Here is a 20,546-nt window from a genome sequence, read left to right on the forward strand (position 1 = left end):
TAGACATAGTTGTCATGTATTATTGTTGAATTGGTCCTAAACTTTTTAAAAATTTAGCTGTTAAGTGTATATTTGATGCAAATTAAAAATTTTGTAATAAAATTGAAACAAAATAAAACTTACGAGTGTTTTTAATAAATTTCAAGAACAAAAATATATTTTATCCATTTTTTTTAATTTTAATATTTTTTGTGCTTAGATTCTTTTATAGAAAAGGATAAAATTAGGGAAAATTAAATTTTAATTCTTTGTCTTTTTGTAATTCCAAACACAAAAAAAAAAAAATACAAATGAACACAAACCAAACAAATATTTAATAATTTAATTTTGATACATTATCAGTATAAAACCAATTTAAATATGTACATCTAATTATATAATATTATGTCAACAAAAATAACCACCCACATAAATTGTCATAAAAAAAACCAATATGATTAAATAATTATATTGTATAAACAATAAAACTAAACTCAACATTTAAACACTTGTTTTAATTTCTTGACATATATAGAATTTCAACTAGGGTTATCCAACGTCCGAGTATAATTATTTCGCTGCATTCTGAGATGAGAATAGAATAAGACAAGACATTGAAAATAAGATATAAAAGACAGAGGCATAGAATTTAGTGTTCTTATATTCTGTTTCGTGATAAAATAAAATAAATTATAGAAATCTAATTTATTCTTTTTTTTTTCATTCAAAAAAAATGAGAAAAAAATATAATAATAAAAATATAATTATAAAAAATTAACAAGAATAATAAAAAAAATTGTGTCTCTTATTTCTGTTTTTATATTCTTTTTATTAGGATTGATACAAAATATACTAATTCAATATCTCTAAATATAATATTTCTATACATATCTCATCTGTTAAATAAGATTTTGTATCTTAATGTCGTCTCTGTCTCAATATCATGTTCCGGAAACAAACGCAACATTTATTATGCTGCATGTGCAAGCTTGTAAGAACATTAAGAGAGTGCATGAGAAAGTTGAGGAGGCAAGTGTCTTTAGTCTTCAATTTGGGTGGACCATATTGCTATATGTGTGTTAAAGAACCTAGGCTTCAATGAGAATCATCGAAAGTAGTTGGTAAAGTGAAACCTTTTGGACTTTCGGTAACAGCTACTACAATCAATTTGTTTGAAAATTTTCATTTTTGTACATTCCATTAAACCCAAGTTAATAATGTGTCGAGTTCATTGTCAACAAAACAATCATACTTTGATATACTTTTTCATTGTAATTTCTCAATCCTTTGCTTTAACGTTGTAATGTGCTTCTTCAACCATATTTCTATCTTTGATGCACTTTAAATTCATTGTAATTGAGGAAAGAAGGCATTGTATAATTGTATGCCCCATAGATGTTAAGAAAAGAGACCAATCTTATTTCAATAGTAGAAGGCTTGTTCTTTTCACCATTACTATTTTCGAAGAGAAAATTCAGATTTTTTATCTTGATTTAATGTAATAATTGAGAATCCTAATTTATCCTTCTAATTATTATCTTCTTAATACTTAAAAGAGTAAAATTTTAAATACATGTGTTACTTTTTAAAAACAAAATCAAAAAATCAAAACAAATTTTATTTGGAAGTTAGAAAGATATTAGCAAGATGAGTTAGGACTTTTCAATCATTTTTTTATTTATATTCTATATATTACTAGATATGATATAAATATATTTAACAATTGATAAATATGAATAAAAATAGTATCACTTTCTTAATAATTTAATGTGTACTTTTTTTTTAATTTCAATTCTGCCACAAGTTATCAGGATAATATTCTGATAATTGTGTCAGACGACGTCGTTTCATTTACATAAATACATTAATTCTTTTCTAATTTAACATTTTCTCTTTCTTCCAAAACATGAATAGAGACCTTTTTCTCTCCTTGTTACTCTTTAATTGCGTTGTTATGATATATTAAGGGCCCTCCTGCAAATATCATAGATAGTTTCATTATTGTTCAAGAGCACAGCGACATTAGTGTGTTCGAGGAGAGAATGACTGAAAAGAACATTGTTGTATGGCTCTACAACAGTCGTCCAAACCGAAAATTAAAAAATAGAAAGAGGAAAAACAACATAGATAATTTCAGGCAAAGCAAACCCCAAAGTAGCGATTAGAGAATAGAACACGTGAGATAAATTCTTGAACAATAAATCTTCAAATTATACCTAACGGGAAGGGTAGATGGTGAAGCCGAGCTTGGACTTCTTACCATAATTGATGGAGAGGCACTCAAGGAAGAGGAAACCGAGGTCGGAGCCAGTATCGTCACTAATGGTGTTGAAAACGAGGAAGTCCTGGAGGCTGGTGCAGTTGTTGGCGAGCTTGTGAACGTGAGATCAAGGCAGAGGTCGATGATCTCCTTGTTGACGGTGTAGTGTCCCATGGCAAAGTTGTTTGTGGCATTCTCCTTGCTAGAGATAAGTTGCTCTGGGTGGAAGAGCTAGCGGTAGGTGCCGGCTCTAACCTCGTCGATGACGGTTGGCTCCAGATCGACAAAGACGGCATGAGAAATGTGCTTGTCAGATCTTGTCTCGCTGAAGAAAGTGTAGAATACATCGTGCGCCACTCCAAAGAAAGTGTCACTGGCAGTTACAGAAATTAGATCGAAGAATTGGTGAATTGAAAAGTGGAATTGGAATTGAAATTGAAATTGAAACCTAGTTAGTTAGTTATCTAGGTATCATACCATCAGGGTGGATGCCATTGATAGAAGAAGGCTTCCTCATCGTCATTATTCTTTCTCCTAATGAATAACAACTAAGAAGAGAAGGCCTGGAGCAAATTTGGGGATTTGGATATTTTAAAATTGGTCTAGGGAGTAAATTGTCATAGAAAAGTTTCGTCCTCCATATCAGCTAGCTCTTATTTTGCCAACGTATCATAAACGAGTCCATTTTAACTCTCCGATGACGCTTGTTGGCAGAAATTATTTGAAGGATGATTCTGGGTCTCGAAATGCAACTTTAAGGATGAATATGAGTAATTATTAACTTAAAAGACCACTACGAAGCTTGAATGTAACTTCACATTGCGTTTGGATGGTGTTTGTGTATATAAGAGACACACACAACAACATATGTGCACTGTTTTTTTTTTTTGTAAGACACAAATTCAAAAGAGACACAGTTACACATAACTACACACAAAGAACTAATCAAAATTCTAAAATTACCCAACTCACATTAACGTTCTCTTTTCTTTTCTCCTCTCTCCCTCCTCTAACCTCCATTGTTATTGCATCTCAACTCCTCCTCTCCAAATCTATTTCATCCTCATCCTCCACCATCCCATATCCATCAAGTAGTTACGCTTCCGAAGCACTTTATGTTTATCCTCCCCAAGATCGACGTTTCTCTTTCTCTCTCTGGATCTCTCTTTCTTATTCTCTCCTCGTTGGCATCACCATCTCCGACAACGTCGCCTTCACTTTCTCTATTTCCTTCATCTCTATCTTCGTCTAGTGATGAGAAATAGTGTTGGTGATTGGAGTGGTCAGCTATCATTGTAAATCTGATGCTGTTATAATCGCAAACACGAAGAAGGTTGTCTCTGCCGAACGCCGCAGTAACCGCGGGCATGAAGAAAGTCGTCCAACACTGTGGTTTGCCTCTGCATCGCCCTTCGCCATCACCGTCATTTTTCTCATTATTTGTTTCTCCTCTGATGCGTCAACAAACCCTCACCCTTATTTTCATTTTTTAATTTGAATTTGTTTAAGTGATATTTAAATTGGAGTTGTTAATTTTATTTATTTGAAATAAGATTGAAAGATCAATATTAACGATAATGGTGGTAAAAATTGGTGATGATGATAGTGATAATAGTGATAGTAGTGTTAATATTGTTCTAATTTAAGAATAAATTTGACTTTTGAATTAGATAAACATGTTTTATGTATTATGACTATTATCACCAAATATATTAAAAATTATGTATATATATGTTCATCTATTTTTGTATCTTTGTGTTTATGTCTCTATTTTTTTAAGACAATAACCAAACACTTAGTCAAGGACTACTTTAAAGCATGTCACAAGTTGTCAATTTTTTTTTCACAGAATCCTATAACCCTAATATTTAATTAAGTAGACGAATAATTCACGTAAGTTGCTTTTCACGTAAGTTGCTTCACAAGTTTTTTTGTTTTGTTTTGTATTCAGTTGGTTCACAACTGGTCAGAGTATTTATCTTGTTTTTGAACTTGGGATAGTCCAGTTTATGGCCCATCAAACAAGAAATGAAAACAAAAAGCCCACCATTACATTGATCCTGACAAAAACAAAAAAAAACCTACAAGGCTACAACAATAAACTTTCAATTATTCTGAGTGGAGCGGTGGTCGGAATTCCAAAGGTTTTCAATGTTGGATCTGGTTGCGGCGGTGGTTCCGTTGATTGACTGATACGATGATTCCCAAGTTTTGACCCATTTTCCTTCTCCATGGCCTGCTCTTCTTTCTTCCCCTCTTCCCACTTCTTCAACCCTCTCTCTTCCTCCTCATATTGTTCTCCACCGCCGCCGGTCTCCGCCACTCGTTTCCGCTCCCTTCCATCCAAACAACTCAACACTCTCTTTCCCACAGCCCCTCCTCACCACCGTCGTTTTTCGGCGCTTCCTCTCTTCTCGGAACACCATGGCGGCGGTTACAACAACAACAACAACAACAACAACAATGGGGGTGGTGGTTGGGGATACCCCTTTGACTCCGATGACTCTTTTTCACCATCAAGCCACACCCTTTTCTTCTCATTGCTTCTCTCTTCAGCTTTCTGCTCCTTCTCCCAACTCGTCCTCGCAAAATTCGCAAAGGCGAAAACTTTGGCTTCCGAGAAAGAAGCATTCTCAGAGTCTCTTTGGGAAGTGAAAGGTGGCAAGTGGACAAAGCTAATCCCTGATAATTTCAACGATTCTTTCGTGACCTCGGAACCCGGTTTGTTCAGTGAGTTATCATCCATTAACTCGACTCAAGTTGTAACCTTTCTGTGGTTCAAGTGCAGGGACCTCTTCCTTCGTTTGATGCTCCCTGAAGGGTTTCCGAAAAGCGTAACCAGCGATTACTTGGAGTATTCACTGTGGAGAGCGGTTCAGGGTGTTGCAAGCCAGGTTAGTGGGGTGCTGGCAACTCAGTCATTGCTTTATGCTGTTGGATTGGGAAAAGGTGCAATTCCCACTGCTGCTGCCATTAATTGGGTTCTCAAGGATGGAATTGGGTACCTCAGTAAGATTATGCTGTCCAATTTCGGCCGCCATTTCGATGTTAACCCCAAAGGCTGGAGGTTGTTTGCTGATCTGCTTGAGAATGCTGCATTTGGTTTGGAGATGTGCACTCCTGCTTTTCCACAGTTCTTTGTGCTGATTGGTGCTGTGGCCGGCGCCTCCCGTTCCGCAGCCGCCTTGATTCAGGTGATTGAATGGATCTTGTATATAGTACATGAAGCTAGAAACAAACCAATCCCATGTATTCTACTTTGTTTAAATGATTTTGTTTAGGTAGTGGTTGGTATGGTTAAGAAATTTTAGTATAGAAGGCAATCTATTCTCCTGTATGATTCAGGCTGGGGAGTATGCGTTAACTTAATCTAGTTGTTAGTTATTCGTATGAAAAATGATTGAAGCGGATTAGGCGTCAGGCATCTGATTGAAACTTGAACCTGATTTTATATTTACAGGCATCAACCAGGAGTTGTTTCTTTGCTGGTTTTGCTGCTCAAAGAAATTTTGCTGAGGTAAGAAACAGATTGTTTTCGCATTGAATAAATAGAAGTACTTGTTTAATGACACAGCTCAACCATTCTAGTATTACTAGTTATTGGAAATTTTCTGAACACATGTCCATTTTATTTTTATGTAATTTTTCTTTCTAAAAGTAATTGTAAATATTAGGTAATTGCCAAAGGTGAAGTACAAGGAATGGCAAGCAAGTTTATCGGTATCGGGCTTGGTATAGGATTGGGTAACTGCATAGGATCCTCCACGCCTCTTGTTCTTGCATCCTTTGGTGTTGTGACTTGGATTCACATGTACTGCAATCTGAAGTCATACCAGTCAATTCAATTGAGGACTTTGAATCCTTATCGTGCAAGTAATTTCTGATCTCTTTCTCTCACTCTGGCTAACATTAACATGTTGGGGATGTATTATAGTAAACTTTGAAAGAATGAGTGTATTATTATGAAACATTGAATATTCTTCCAAGTTGTCTCTTACATGTAGATTTAAATGTTTTTGCAATCAATTGTTGGAGGAATAAGGAGCCTAGAAATGCTACTAGGATTTAATGAGTTCTAATTTTTCTTTATGGTTTAGAATTTTATACATATGATTATTGAGTTTTAAACAGGTTTGGTTTTCAGTGAATATCTACTGAGTGGCCAGGCACCTCCAGTTAAAGAGGTCAATGATGAGGAGCCATTATTTCCGGCTGTACCCATATTAAATGCAACGTTTGCAAATAAAGTGAGTTAATCTTTCTTCCATGATAAATATATATATGACATTTGAAACTTCAAAATGAAGTTCCTATCTGTTGGATCATATTTTTGCGGCATGCTAAAATGTGATAAAAGTTTTTATTTTTATAATGTATTATGTAGTTTAAGGTTGTTTTTCGTTTTATTCTACTTCTCAGTTGAGGGAGGCTAAGGATTTGGGGAAATATCATATCACATATATCAATCTTGCCAATTGCCATGATAATGTGTGATATTGCTTGTCTGATTTTGAAAACTTTGAATATTTTATGCTTCCTTGCAAATCTTATATAGTAAGCCCATATAAAAGATGATGATTGTGTTGGGCACTAAACAACTGGTATAAAACACTGTCGAACACTTAATGACATTGCCTCTTCATGACATGGCTTGTTCGCTTTTGTACTAGGCAAAATCAAATGCATTGTCATCTGAAGCAAAGGATGCGGCTGCAGAAATTGAACGGCGTCTAGAACTTGGGTCCAAGCTTAGTGAAATTGTCAGCAGCAAGGATGACGCGCTCGCTCTGTTCACGCTTTATAAAGATGAGGGCTATATCTTGTCAGAACACATGGGGAAATTCTGTGTAAGTTGACAGTCATATACACACAAAATCTGATAGCCTCTTCCATTTGGTAGGAGCATATTGGACCTGAGATTTTCCTTGTTATGTTTTTATCTTCCCAGAAAACTGGATTAAAAGATAAGAAGTTCAAAGGATAAGGGCGAGTTTGGAGTGACTTTTGAAAAAGGAAAAAAAAAAGATTTAAGAAAAAGCAATTTCATGTTTGGATAGAAAACATAAGAAGTATTTCTGTTTTAGTAAACGATTAATTAAAATCTTAAAAGTTTTGCCTTTTTTGAAAAGCAACATATTGTTTGCTTAAAATAAAAGAATTTTTTAATAAAAGTACATTTTTTTAATGAGAAAAAAATTCTTTTCTTCAAACAAGCCACTCCAAATGAGGCAACCTGGTACATTGTTGTGTTATGGACAGTGACTAACATATCTGGCTGAATCAGGTTGTTCTTAAGGAGAGCTGTTTGCCATTGGATATGCTGAAGGCGTTGTTTCAGGTCAACTATGTATATTGGTTAGAGAAGAATGCGGGAATTGTAGGAAGAGGAGTCGTTAAAGATTCCAAACCTGGCGGGAAGCTGCACATGTCCCTTGATTATGTAACACGGGAATTCGACCTTGTCAGAAGTGATGGGGAATCAGTAGGTTGGACCACGGACGGCCTCATTGCGAGGCCATTACCAAATAGAATTCGTCTGGGCAACATGGCACCCTCAGCGAGTAGCTGATACTGTCAAGGTTTGGTGGTTTTCATGCATGGGCAGTTGAATTGCCATGAAGAAGCATGGTGGATGAAGATGTGGGAGAGATCAAAGTGGATTAGCTGGTTCTTATCATCTTTGTCCATTGTTGGTGATCAGCACATCAATGGGTCCAATGGTGTGGAGAGACATAGAGCTATAAATGGTTGGAACCCTAAAACACCACACTGCAAAGATATCAATTTGAATGTGAATGATGGACTGACTTTTGAAAGGGTCAAACAATGGCCATGAAAGAGATGTGTGCATGTAATTGTGAAGAGAATTTGATATTCAATACATGTAGATGTGGTTTGCTCAAAATCTCAACACAAATAGAATTGAATGTTTCTCATAAACAGTGATTTGAAATTAAGTGCGAAATTTGCCCCTCCAATGTTCAGTCTTAGTTTAGTTAGAATTTTATATTATTTTTAATTATTGAATCAATATCATTATACAAGTAGTAAAATTTTATTGGTTCTCTATCAAAGGTTATTAAAAACACTCCATTAGAAATGTTATTAAGCATGATTAAACATGAAAAACAATAAAAAAAAATCAGTTATCTAATTTAATATTCATTAATTATTATTAGAATATTAAATAATTTTTTATATATAGTAAGTATATAAAGTAAGTATAGTTATTGTCTTAGACATGTTAGTAGCTAAATAGTGAGGTGCGATGTGCGAAAGAAGAATATGAGAGAAAAAGATGGAGGAGGTAGAGAGACTGTGGAACGAAGTGAGAGAGCTAAGCTTAGGCAACAACAGCAAAGTGGAAAGACTGCAAACCCCACCAACCGCACTTCAATTCCTCAGAGATTTCGTTAACCCAAACAAACCATGCATCATCTCTAACGCTATCAACCACTGGCCTGCACTCTCCCTTTGGGCCCAGGCCCAACCCAATCAGGCCCAACATTCCTACCTCTCCCGCTCCCTCTCCTCCTTCACCGTCTCCCTCCACCTCACCCCCTCCGGCCGCGCCGACGCCCTCGCCCCTCTCCCCTCCTCTCCTTCCTCCCTCTGCTTCGCCTCCGCTCACGTGCAGCGCACGCCCTTCCCCGACGCCCTCCGCCTCATCGCCTCCCCCGATCACAACCCCGCCGTCGTCGCCTACGCCCAGCAGCAGAACGACTGCTTCCGCTCCGAGTACTCTGCCCTCGCCGCCGATTGCGACCCTCACATCGATTGGGCCACGGAGGCTTTCGGCGGCGCTTTGCCTGAAGCTGTGAACCTCTGGATTGGTAACCAGCGTTCTCACACTTCATTCCACAAGGATCACTACGAGAATCTGTATGCCGTTGTCTCGGGAGAGAAGCATTTCATTCTGTTGCCTCCCACTGATGTTCATAGACTCTACATCCGTCAATACCCTGCTGCCACTTACAGATACTCTTCGGTATGCTCTTTCCCTCTTTTATTTATTATGTTTTTTCTTCCATTCATCTTTATTATGCTGTTATAAGTCTAATAGATTACTCATGTAAAGATATCTTCATGCGAATAATAGTAGAGATTGACATGTTTGACTAAAATGCCTAATATCTTCATTATCTTTCGTTTGAGTGGTAGATACTGGATCAACAAGAAGTATAACGAGATAGGCAAGACTTAAGTTGACTTTATATGTTATGATCCGATGCATGTAGCTGACCCTAATTAGCAAAACAAGACTGTGATGTCAGTGTTTTTGGTTTGTAGGACACTGGAGAGTTTGATTTGGAGCTTGAGGAGCCTATTAGATATGTTCCATGGTGCAGTGTAGACCCTTTTCCTCCTCCTGAGAAACTCCATGAGGAGATGTCTAAGTTCCCCTTGTACTTCAATGGCCCTAAGCCATTTGAGTGTACAGTGAAGGCTGGGGAGATTCTCTACTTGTAAGCATTTCCCTCCTTTTTCTCTCTTATAATTTCATTAGCGAGATGAATTCCTGCATTTATATAGTTTGTCGCGCGCTCGTGCTGATCAGATGGAACTAATGCAGGCCAAGTATGTGGTTTCATCATGTTAGGCAGAGTTCAGGTGATGGAGGATGCACTATTGCAGTAAACTATTGTAAGGATCAAGCCTTACTTTTTCCTTGTCCAGTTTGTAATCAAAATCTCTTATGCAAGTTATATTTTTCTTTTTTATGCAGGGTATGATATGCAATTTGACATTAAGTATGCATATTTCAATTTCTTACAATCTATCCATTACCGATCTCCAAGTCTACTGTTGCCTGAGAAATTTCCCGAGGAGACAGATTCAGATCCTCATGGCTTATGACACTGATGAAAATAGTTGTTCCTTAGCCAGTGTTCTTTGGGAAAATGCAAGAGATTCGGAAGTCGAGGATCAATTTCGTAGAACAACTTCATGGAAACATTTCGGGGAAGCATTGATTGATTCCCAAAACAAGCAACTAACTCTTGGAAGCTGGAACTCTTTTTTAAGATTTTTGACATCTCTACCTGATACATGGCTAGTGCCAACACAACTTTGTTTTGTCCTTCAATTGTGATATCAGTTTTTGCTGTAATAATTTCATTTTCGCTATTTCTGGTGATGCTGATGAGAATATGAGATAGACTGAATAGTTCAGTTCAGCAATTTTCTCCTAAAACAAGCGTATTCCTTTTTATTATAGTTGTAATATTGTCACATTTTTCGCACATTTTATTCCCTTCCTAATCTGTGTTGTGTTCTACAATGTGTATTTAGTTTTTGGTCAGATAGCTGGTGTTAATTTTATCTTATTAGTGAAGTGAAAGGAGCACCTAGAGGCTAGAAGAGTAGAAGTCGTGACCAGGTCTTCGAATCTTGCAAATTATCTTATACTAAGATGGTTCAAGTCGTATGAATAATCATCTCCACAATAATATCTTCGTGAAAACTGAAAACTGATATCAATTATTCATAAGGGTTAGTTCCAAGTTTTTTTATTTAAATAAGTAAAAGAAAATGATAGGCTTCTTTGCTGTTATATAGACAATTTGGCTAGAAAGGAATGGTAGACTCTTCCGAAATCATGCCTCAAGTGTGGTAGAAATTATAAACAAGTCGTTTATGTATCCCGATGTATGGATTGGTGGTGAGCCCTTTAGTTGTTGATGGCCATATCGAAGATGACTAGGGGTTGTATTTAGATTTTCGATGTTGCTTTTAGCTACTTTTATTGCTCCACTCTATTATGTTGAGCTCACTTTACTTAAAAAAAAAGTATAAGAAAATTATTAATTCCTAAAATACGCATGAATGGAAATTTAGAATAAAATGTGCATCGCTATTTCAAAGGTAGCACATACTAAATGGAATTGCACTCCATTCTAAAGAAGGCTCACAGGAGGCTTCATTTCGTGTGCGCCTTCCTTAGAATGGAGTGTAATTTCATTTGTGTGTACTACCCAAAAATGACTATGCGCATTTTGTTCTAAATTTCTATCCATGCGCATTATGAAAATTAATCATTTTTTTATACTTATTTAAATAAAAAAGGACCCTAATTTAATTTTGAAATCTAATAAATGTTTTCAATAACAAAAATACTATGAGCATATAAAAATTCAGTTAACGAATTATTTATCATCTATTTATGTATAAATATGTATTGTTTAATTTGTATTTTATGTTTATATGAGTGAGTGGTCGCTGATTTTTAGTATATAAATAGCATGATATTCAAATAATTCACTTCAGGTATATTTATTTGGTGATTCATCACCATTGAAAGTTTCGCAATCTTCGCTACACAATCAGAAGTACGTAGCAGAAAGCTTGTAGGTCTCATGTTGTCGGTTCAAAAATGGAACTTGTTACTGTTCCGCCGCCAACAGCCACTCAATCCAGCTACCATCACCACCGCGGCAGCAGCATCTCCACCATTACATATTCTCCTCACAACCCCAAACTCAAGCTTCCTCTCCTTCACACCTCCCCTGTCATCTCTTCAAAACCCCTCCAACCCATTATCTCTCCACAAACCACTACTACTTGCAGCGACAGCATTAAGAGGAGGAAGAAGAAGAAGAAGAAAAATGGGTCTTCAACCTTAGATATATTGTGCTTAATGGAAGCTCTCTACAATCCCATACCCATTGACATCTACACCTCTCTTGTTAAAGAGTGCACTGTTTCTGGGGACCCACATACTGCTATTCACTTGAACAATCACATAACCCACAGTGGGATTAAGCCTCCGTTGCCCTTCATCAATCGGATTCTCATCATGCTTGTGTCATGTGGCTTGTTGGACAATGCACGCCATGTGTTTGATTTAATGTCTGTTAGGGACTTCAACACTTGGGCAACCTTGTTTGTTGCTTATTATGATAATGCTGATTATGCGGAGGTAGCTAGAGTTTTTGTCAGCATGGTTGAAGATTTGGGTATGGAAGATTCAGAATTCCCTGCGTGGATGTGGGGTTGCCTTCTCAAGTCATGTGCCTGCAGTGCGAACTTCCATCTCGGTATGCAAGCTCATGGATGGTTGTTGAAGTTAGGAGCTTGTACTGACGTGGTTCTAAGTAGCTCTTTGATAAGTTTCTATGGGAAATTCAAGCACCTGGAAGATGCGAATGCTGTATTCAACCACGCTTCGCGACACAACAACATGACTTGGTCGGCTAAGATTGTAGGTGGATGCAGGGAAAAGCAATTCTCTGAGGTTTTCTGCGACTTCAAGGAGATGGGAAGACAAGGGGTGAAGAAGGATAGCTTCACATTTTCCAGTGTTCTCAAGGCATGTGGGAAGATGCTGAATCGCGAACAATGTGGCAAACAGGTCCATGCTAATGCCATCAAATTTGGGATGGTCTCAGATAAATATGTTAAGTGTAGTTTGATAGCTATGTATGGAAGAAGTGGTTTGCTGAGAGATGCAGAACAAGTGTTTGAAATGAAGGGGAATGAAAGAAATGTTGATTGTTGGAATGCAATGGTTATGGGTTACATGCATAATGGTATGCACATTGAAGCTTTGAGGTTTCTGTATCAGATGAAGGAAGCTGGAATGCAGCCCCAAGAAGATCTGCTTAATGAAGTGAGAATTGCTTGTGGCAGTGTCAAATACTAAACCATGAATAAACTGAGAAGTATATTGTATATGTACTATATACACAATGCACAAATGTTGAATGGAAACTATACATACGATTGATGTTTAAAGTCCGGTAACTTTACTTTTGAAAAATGTGTTTAGAATTTGAAGGTTTGTTTGATTTAAGAAAACGATTTTTGCTATATTTTTTTTAGGAAAACACACAATGCAATTTGGATTGGACTGATTCATTCGATTTTAAAAAATAAACTTTTAATATTTTAGAATTAAAAAATAGAAAAATTTTAAATTAATAAAAGTAAATGAATAAATCTCATTTTACATTTATAAAATGTTATTTGAGTAATAATATATGATAAACATAAATTTTGTAACAAATTAAATATATTATAAGTAAAATCTTAGGTTTGCTAAAACAATAGTATTAGGGTAAATGATATAAACAAACTAAATGACTTTTAATATTATACTAATGTCTTAAAATAGATCAACTTACATGTAAGTTTTAAAGTAAATTTATACAATTAAATTAAATAAATTCGATTCACATTTGATTCCTTACCCATATCATAAGATAAAGGGTGTGTTGCTTCAACATCTAAGTTTCACACAAGAAATTTCCTGCCTAGAAATTTAAATAAGATAGGTTGTAATTTAGTTATTAATAGGTTTAGAAGAGGGGTTAGTCATAAATCGAATTTAGTTGATTTAATTTAGTATTGATACATATTATTAATATTTACTATTTTTAATTAATTTTAAAATATAAATGTCAATAAAAAAATATTACATTTGAATTCAAATAAAATATAAAAAAATCAAAATGAATAAAAATAGAAATCTAAATTTTAGTTCAAATTCTAAGAAATTGTATATCGGTATAAATTTATGAATCTAAAATAGAACATTAACATATTAAAAATTTATTATCAAGATTTTTTATGTTAAAAAAAATTAATACAAAGTATAACTTTTTAAAACGGGATAAAAATTAAAAAAATATTGATTATTTATTACACATTATGATATTTCGATATAGGAAACAGAGGCCACAAAAGAGGTCATGTATTAATCAACTACCCCACCAACTATAACAATTTATCTTTGAAGCAATGGTGAAGCAGTGGACCCAATTGCTTTCTTATTGTGCCAGAAATGAAATAGCATCTCCAATTCAAGTGGCTTTGAAAGTGAGTGCCGTTTAAATGGAGGGCAGAAAACTTTTATCTGATTCCTATTCCATGGATAATTATTGGTCATTTTCTAATGAGTGGCTGGTCCCTATTTAGAAGCCAATATTATCCTTTGTAACTGCAGTTCACTGACTCAGATATTTTTCAGTTAGTTTTATTGTTCTTAAAAAATTATTTTTATTATTAGCTGTTTAATTTTTTATAGGAAAAAAAAAAGGATCTTTTGGAGTTTTGGTTAGATTGCATAATTTAGGACAAAAGTTTAATTTTGCATGTTTTGTCACCATATGTCTCTCTTGCATGCCTTAGTCCCACTCTTATTTCTCACTGTTTAGTTGATTGGATTGTCCCATTTGGCCATGTCACATTGTTACCCTGCTTGCTTCTTTAGTTGAGTTTATTTTGATTTAATTTCTAAAATCTTTTGATGTTATAATTTAAAATATATATATATATATATATATATATTTGATAGAATAATTTTAAAATTTAAATTTTATTAAAATTTTATATTTTATGTATTTAATTAATTATTTTAATTTTATGTAAAATTTCAATTTTTTCGACTATATTAACCATTATGCCATTATTCTAGCACTATTAATTTAAAATGTATTGCAAAAATAAAAAAAGTTGCTAAATTGAATTATATGTACTTTTTTATTTTTTAAAAATATTTAAAAGTAAAAAATTAAAAAAATATATAAAAATTTCTTTAATATACAAAAATATATTTTTGGAGTGTACCAAAAGTAGTATTACAAGTGTCATTTCTTCTCAAACCCAATTATTACCATTGATTCTGCCGTGATGGAGAAAATATGGACAAAAACAGTTGATATTATTATTATTATTATTATTTTAAAAAAGCTGTTAAAAACTGATAGTGATTTTCTTCTTTATTAAGTGGCTATAGTAGCTAATAACATAAGGGAAGTTCTATGGTGCTGACCAATAGAATCATCATGTCATGTGGTCTGTATGTGTCGCTGTGGAGATGTGACACGTGTTTGTGGAGATTGGTCATAGGCGCTTTGTGAATGCAGTAACGGTAAGGGAGCTCATCATGGTTATGTTTTCCGTTTGGCCAAAATGTGTTAATTAACGTAATTGAAGTGTTAATATTAAGTAGCAATATGGGCTAGTCCAGTACCTGTGTTATTGGGCCTGGGAGTTTTGGATTCAAGTAGTTAGATTTTTTGGCACTTTGAATTTTAATACTAGTTTAGTCTAATAATATTGGCATAAAAATAATGAAAGTAACTTTCTGGTTCAAATAACCAAGTTGGGTTGGTCTAGTGGTTAGCTCACTAGTCCGCTTAAACAAGTGTCGGGGGTTCGAATCCCGCCTTGTGCATGCAGCAACCCATTGGCCAGCGGCAAACCCCTAAATGGAGCTCAGTACCGCGACGGATTAGTCCTTGACCTGTCGGGTTGGGGGATACCGTGGGAAACCAAAAAAAAAAAAAAAAACTTTCTGGTTCAAAGGTTCAAAACACCTGTGATGTGGACTTATTGAAATTTTAAACCATCCTGTTTGCTAAAAATTCTAGCCTCGGACGTGATAACTAAATACCCTAATTATGTAAGCTCATTTAAATTATAAGTCTCAGTCTAATGCATAGTGCATAATTTATTCTGGAATTATAGGTATCAATAATTTTACGAAAATTTATTATCATGAAGAAAAGCTACAGTGAATCATGACTTAATGCCCTTTACACATTTGTCCTATAAATCTTTTTTCTTTGTAAACATTATAGAAAGGAATAAATTAAGAATTTATATTAATATTTTTTAAAAAAATATACTTGAAAGTTTTTACACAACAGAAAAAAGAATTTTTTTTTTCTATATTCTTATACCAAGACATGTTTGATGGATAAAAATATTTTTTTTATGAGATATCGAAATATAAAATAATTTTTACTTTTTAATGAAAAATTTAAAAAAAAAACCTAAATTTGTTTGTTGTTATTTTTTTAGTAGACGATCTATACTTTTTGGATTATTTTTAGATTTTGTAACGTAAAGTTTGAAGTAATTGTCTTTTTGATATACATAAATGTAAAATTAGCAATTGTCTTTTTGATATACATAAATGTAAAATTAAATTACAAATAATCACGTTTTATGTTATTTTCAAATTTTTTTTGACAGCCTTAGATAATTAGAAAAGGTCATTTCCTTATTGTTATTGTTATATAAAAGAAATTAAAAATGATTAAAATTTGGTATATCTGGAAAGAACATGGTCAAATGTGAAATAAATTTATTTAAAACGATTATAATTTTATTTTATTTGAATCAACTTAATTTTTAAATGAGCTAAGTTATTCTTGTTGAGTTAACGTATTTTTATTATAAATTTATGACATATTCATGCATAATATATTTGTACTCCTCTTTTTATTATTATTATTATTATTATTATTATTATTATTATTATTATTATTATTATTATTATTATTATTATTATTATTATTATTAATTAAAAGGTACTCTCTATTGACATATTATAGTACACATTATGCATGTTGAGTTGTTTACAGTGACGGATCTAGAAAATTATGATAGTGGGAGCATAATAATAATAATAATAATAATAATTTTTATAATAAAAATATTATGTGTACATAAAAATTAGTTATTAAATTATTTATTAATTATTATATATTTGTATATAAATATATGTATTGTTTAATTTAATTTTTAATGTGTATTTTTTATTTCAATATATATACACAGATAATCATTTTCGATGTAAATATAACATGATTAGTTTTTATAATATCTAATTTTACAGACTAAAACACTAAAATAATCATTTATAAACAGGGTAAAGTATATTTTTTGTCTTTAAAATTTGTACTCACCTAAATTAGATTCACATATTTTCAAGATTCCTTTGGAAAAATCTCAAAATGCCCAATAAATAAAAAGCTATAGTGAGTGGAAGTTGATACTGCAAAGCCAAAAGCACATGCAAAGTAATCACAAATCACAACAACAATGTATAACAATTTCAATAACACGCTAAAAAAATTAACAAGCATAGTACACAACCCAAACCCCATTCATATACACAACATCAACACCACATTCCCTCGTGTACATCAACAATAACCACATCAACGAATGTAATAGCAGCTAACCACAAAAATGTTTTAATTATAGCATATAATCAATTTATTGGTATTCAGAACAACAGGACAATACCATCCAGAACAAAAACCAAAATAATCAATGACCAATAAATTCAATTTCAAAAGCTCAGCCTTCGTTAATATGTTCCAGAACAAGAGGACAATACCATCACTCATAATCGGAACAAAAAAAAGTCGACACTGATATAAATTTTAGACGCTCAACTTTAATTTTTTTTCCACAAATTTAATTATTTTCCACAAAAAAAGGCAATACCATCACTAGTAATCAAAACAACAATCGAATTAATAATCAGAAGACGAATTCTAATTTCAAAAACTCAGCTCTAGTTAACTTTTTCCCGGAACAAAAGTACACTACCATCTCCTGTAACTAGAGCAATAACAAAAATAATATTCAGAACCTCAAACTTAATTAGTTTTTTTCCAGAACAATAATCAAAACAACAACCGTAACAATTATCAAAACAGCAATTCCGTTTCGAAAATCACCATTAATTTTTTCCTGACCTAAAACGAAAATATTGGTCTACCTGAGCTTCGGAATAGTGGAAGGAGCACTTGAGCAGGGGTGGTGGCAGCTGGCACGGTTAACCTCCGCGGTGGAGACTGGCTGAATGATAATGTAGAGAAGAAGGGGAACGGGGTGACCAGTGCTGAAACAAAGAACCAGATGCGCGTGCCGTAGCAACAGATTTGAGGGACAGCCACAACAGATGGGTAGCTGGCGACGGTCACAACCGAGCAGGCGACGGACGACGAAGACCTGGCCACGCACACGACCGCCAGACTACGACCAACCATGACCTGGAGACGCTAGCGTCGGGGGAATGGAAGGGCCTTCGGCCACTTGGAAACAGGAGGATTCGCAACCGACCACGACGAACCAGCCGGCAACGGTCAGAACAAGGGCCGCGCGCTGAGGCTAGGGTTGTATTTTGGGGAGAAATAACGCTGACGCTGAGGAATCAAGAATGAGGCTCGAGGGGAGGGCAAGGGTTTTCCTCTGACAGACGACCAGAATTTGGGTCTTCTTCTTTTAACCAAAACGCAAAAAACAACGCCGTTTTCATCACAGGTGTTTTGGACCTTTGAACCAGAAAGTTACTTTCATTATTTTTATAGCAACACTATTAGACTAAACTAATATTAAAATTCAAAGTGCCAAAAAAGTCCAACTACCGGAGCCCAAAATCCCCTATGGCCCAATAACACAGGTACTGGACTAGCCCATATTGCTACTTAATATTAAGACTTCAATTACGTTAATTAATTAACACATTTTGGCCAAACGGAATACATAACCATGATGAGCTCCCTTACCGTTACTGCATTCATAAAGCGCCTATGACCAATCTCCACAAACACGTGTCACATCTCCACAGCAACACATACAGACCACATGACATGATGATTATATTGGTCAGCACCATAGAACTTCCCATAACATAAAGGTGGACCATCTTGGCATTTATGGATTCGGATAAAATTGTAGAAATATCATATTGAATTTGATATAGTACATCAGCTACGTGTTTTATCTCCACCTTACACTTGTTTCCAATGGTTTTCAATTTTCACAATATCTAACCATGGATGTGAATGAATGATTGGAACATTTATTTGTACCTTTCACTCAAACACTTCCCCTCATCAACATATTCTACTCTCAATTGTGAAATGTAGCAAAGGGACTTGGGAGATCTTAATTGTGTTACAAATAATTGACTCATTATACACCATCAGTTTCTGAAGATTGATTTTAAATTTTCTGTGGTTATAGAAAAATAGTGTTATTGTCAAACCTAAATACCTGAAATGGAATTTATTAGATATTGGAAGTATATATAGTCTCAGGTTAATTTGAAGTGGACTCAAGATAGATATTTTCTATTTAGTAATCTAAGGAATATTAGATTAAATGGCAACCTTACATAAAAAAGAGAAAAGAAGATATACATATATACCACTAGGGGTGGCAAAACGGGTCAAGTCCGTCGGGCCGATCCGCTAAACTCGCTAAAAAAGGCGGGTCGAGTTAGGATTTGGAGCCCGCCAAACCCGCACCGCCAAATTGGCGGTTTTTTGCGGGGCGGGGCGGGCCGGTCCGCCGGGCTGAAGATTTTTATTTTTATTTTTTTTATTAAATAAAAGAGTGATTACTATTATAAAATTAATAATTATAAAATTTTTAAACACTTTTTTTTATTTTTTATTTTTATTCTTCTTTTAGTTATTAACTTTATTTATTTTATTTTACAATTTCGTATATATGCTCAAAGTATGTGACTTATTTTTTAAAATAAAGATGATTTTATTGACAAATATTATTTTAAACAATTTTATTGAAGTTAAAAATTAAAAAAAATAGTAAAACAATTATATTATAATTTAACTATTTTTTATTTGTATTTGATTTTTTAATTATTATTTTTGGTTAATTTTAATGAATTTTATTTTTCAAAAAAAAAAAGAAAGCGGGCTAGCCCGCCAATCCGGCATAAAGCGGAACGGACTAGCATTTTGAACCCATTTTAGTTGGTGGGCGGGCCAGCCTGCTTTGCCACCCCTATATACCACTGTATCTTTTTCTAAATTTTTTTTTATTTTCTTTATAGTTTAAAAGAGCATTGAATATATAGTATTAAGGATCAGCTCCATTATATCATTATTTAGATGCTCATTTTTTTACTTTATATTATAGGTGAGGATTCGTCACTAACATTTTTTTTTCCTTCTAAATGTTCATGTAACTCTTGTATGTAAATGTAAAATAAAGTGGTCCTGTCAATTCTGTCCGGCATAATGTTTCCTTTCTTGACATGAAGAAAAGCATCATAGCACAGATAGAAACAAAGTTGAAATTCAAGAAAACGTGAGAGATAGAATGAAAAATTAAACTAATTTTCCATATGCATAAAAGGTGAAGAATGATTGCTAAGGGGAAAAAAAAAGATAAATGTACTATTTTTGTGTATATTTCTGTTAAAGAATTTTTTATTTTGCATATAAAATATCAATTTATAAAGAGGGAGAAAAAAATATATATATCATAAAAAAATTTAAAAAAATGTATACAAAAAGTGGTGTGATGAATATATTTTTTCTATTAATAACATAATGTGTTTGCTACAAGTAATGGATACTTGTTAATTAAGTTTTTCTCCGAACTCATCAATAGATGGGACCAAAAATTTTATAAGAAGGAGATCAAATTAAATATAAAATAAATTAAAATATAATATAATAAAAAATTAACAATATATAATTTATAGTATGTATGTTAAATCAATAATTACAATATATATATAAAAAATCAA

The 20,546-nt window shown here is 33.8% G+C and overlaps 3 protein-coding genes and 1 pseudogene across 3 annotated transcripts; 3 read left to right on the plus strand and 1 right to left on the minus strand.

Annotated features, from left to right (window-relative positions):
* Positions 1–1,931: 1,931 nt before the first annotated feature.
* On the minus strand, positions 1,932–2,762 carry LOC148563221 (tubulin alpha-5 chain pseudogene; annotated as a pseudogene).
* A 1,481-nt stretch (positions 2,763–4,243) lies between these two features.
* LOC107642492 (protein root UVB sensitive 1, chloroplastic) lies at positions 4,244–8,217 on the plus strand. Its single transcript, XM_016345868.3, has 6 exons — positions 4,244–5,433; positions 5,700–5,756; positions 5,914–6,112; positions 6,371–6,486; positions 6,910–7,086; positions 7,524–8,217. Exons 1-6 carry the CDS (start codon positions 4,471–4,473, stop codon positions 7,806–7,808), a joined length of 1,797 nt encoding a protein of 598 aa, XP_016201354.2. The 5' UTR covers positions 4,244–4,470; the 3' UTR covers positions 7,809–8,217.
* Positions 8,218–8,480: 263 nt separating this feature from the next.
* On the plus strand, positions 8,481–10,498 carry LOC107639959 (2-oxoglutarate (2OG) and Fe(II)-dependent oxygenase superfamily protein). Its single transcript, XM_088488247.1, has 4 exons — positions 8,481–9,227; positions 9,530–9,705; positions 9,813–9,883; positions 9,966–10,498. Exons 1-4 carry the CDS (start codon positions 8,538–8,540, stop codon positions 10,094–10,096), a joined length of 1,068 nt encoding a protein of 355 aa, XP_088344373.1. The 5' UTR covers positions 8,481–8,537; the 3' UTR covers positions 10,097–10,498.
* A 918-nt stretch (positions 10,499–11,416) lies between these two features.
* Positions 11,417–12,973, plus strand: LOC107641625 (Tetratricopeptide repeat (TPR)-like superfamily protein). Its single transcript, XM_016345108.3, has one exon. The coding sequence runs from the start codon at positions 11,613–11,615 to the stop codon at positions 12,879–12,881; it is 1,269 nt and encodes a 422-aa protein (XP_016200594.1). The 5' UTR covers positions 11,417–11,612; the 3' UTR covers positions 12,882–12,973.
* Positions 12,974–20,546: the final 7,573 nt, after the last annotated feature.

Source organism: Arachis ipaensis, chromosome B5 (genome assembly GCF_059453495.1).
Source record: "Arachis ipaensis isolate K30076 ecotype BB chromosome B5, ASM5945349v1, whole genome shotgun sequence".
Taxonomy (NCBI): domain Eukaryota; kingdom Viridiplantae; phylum Streptophyta; class Magnoliopsida; order Fabales; family Fabaceae; genus Arachis; species Arachis ipaensis.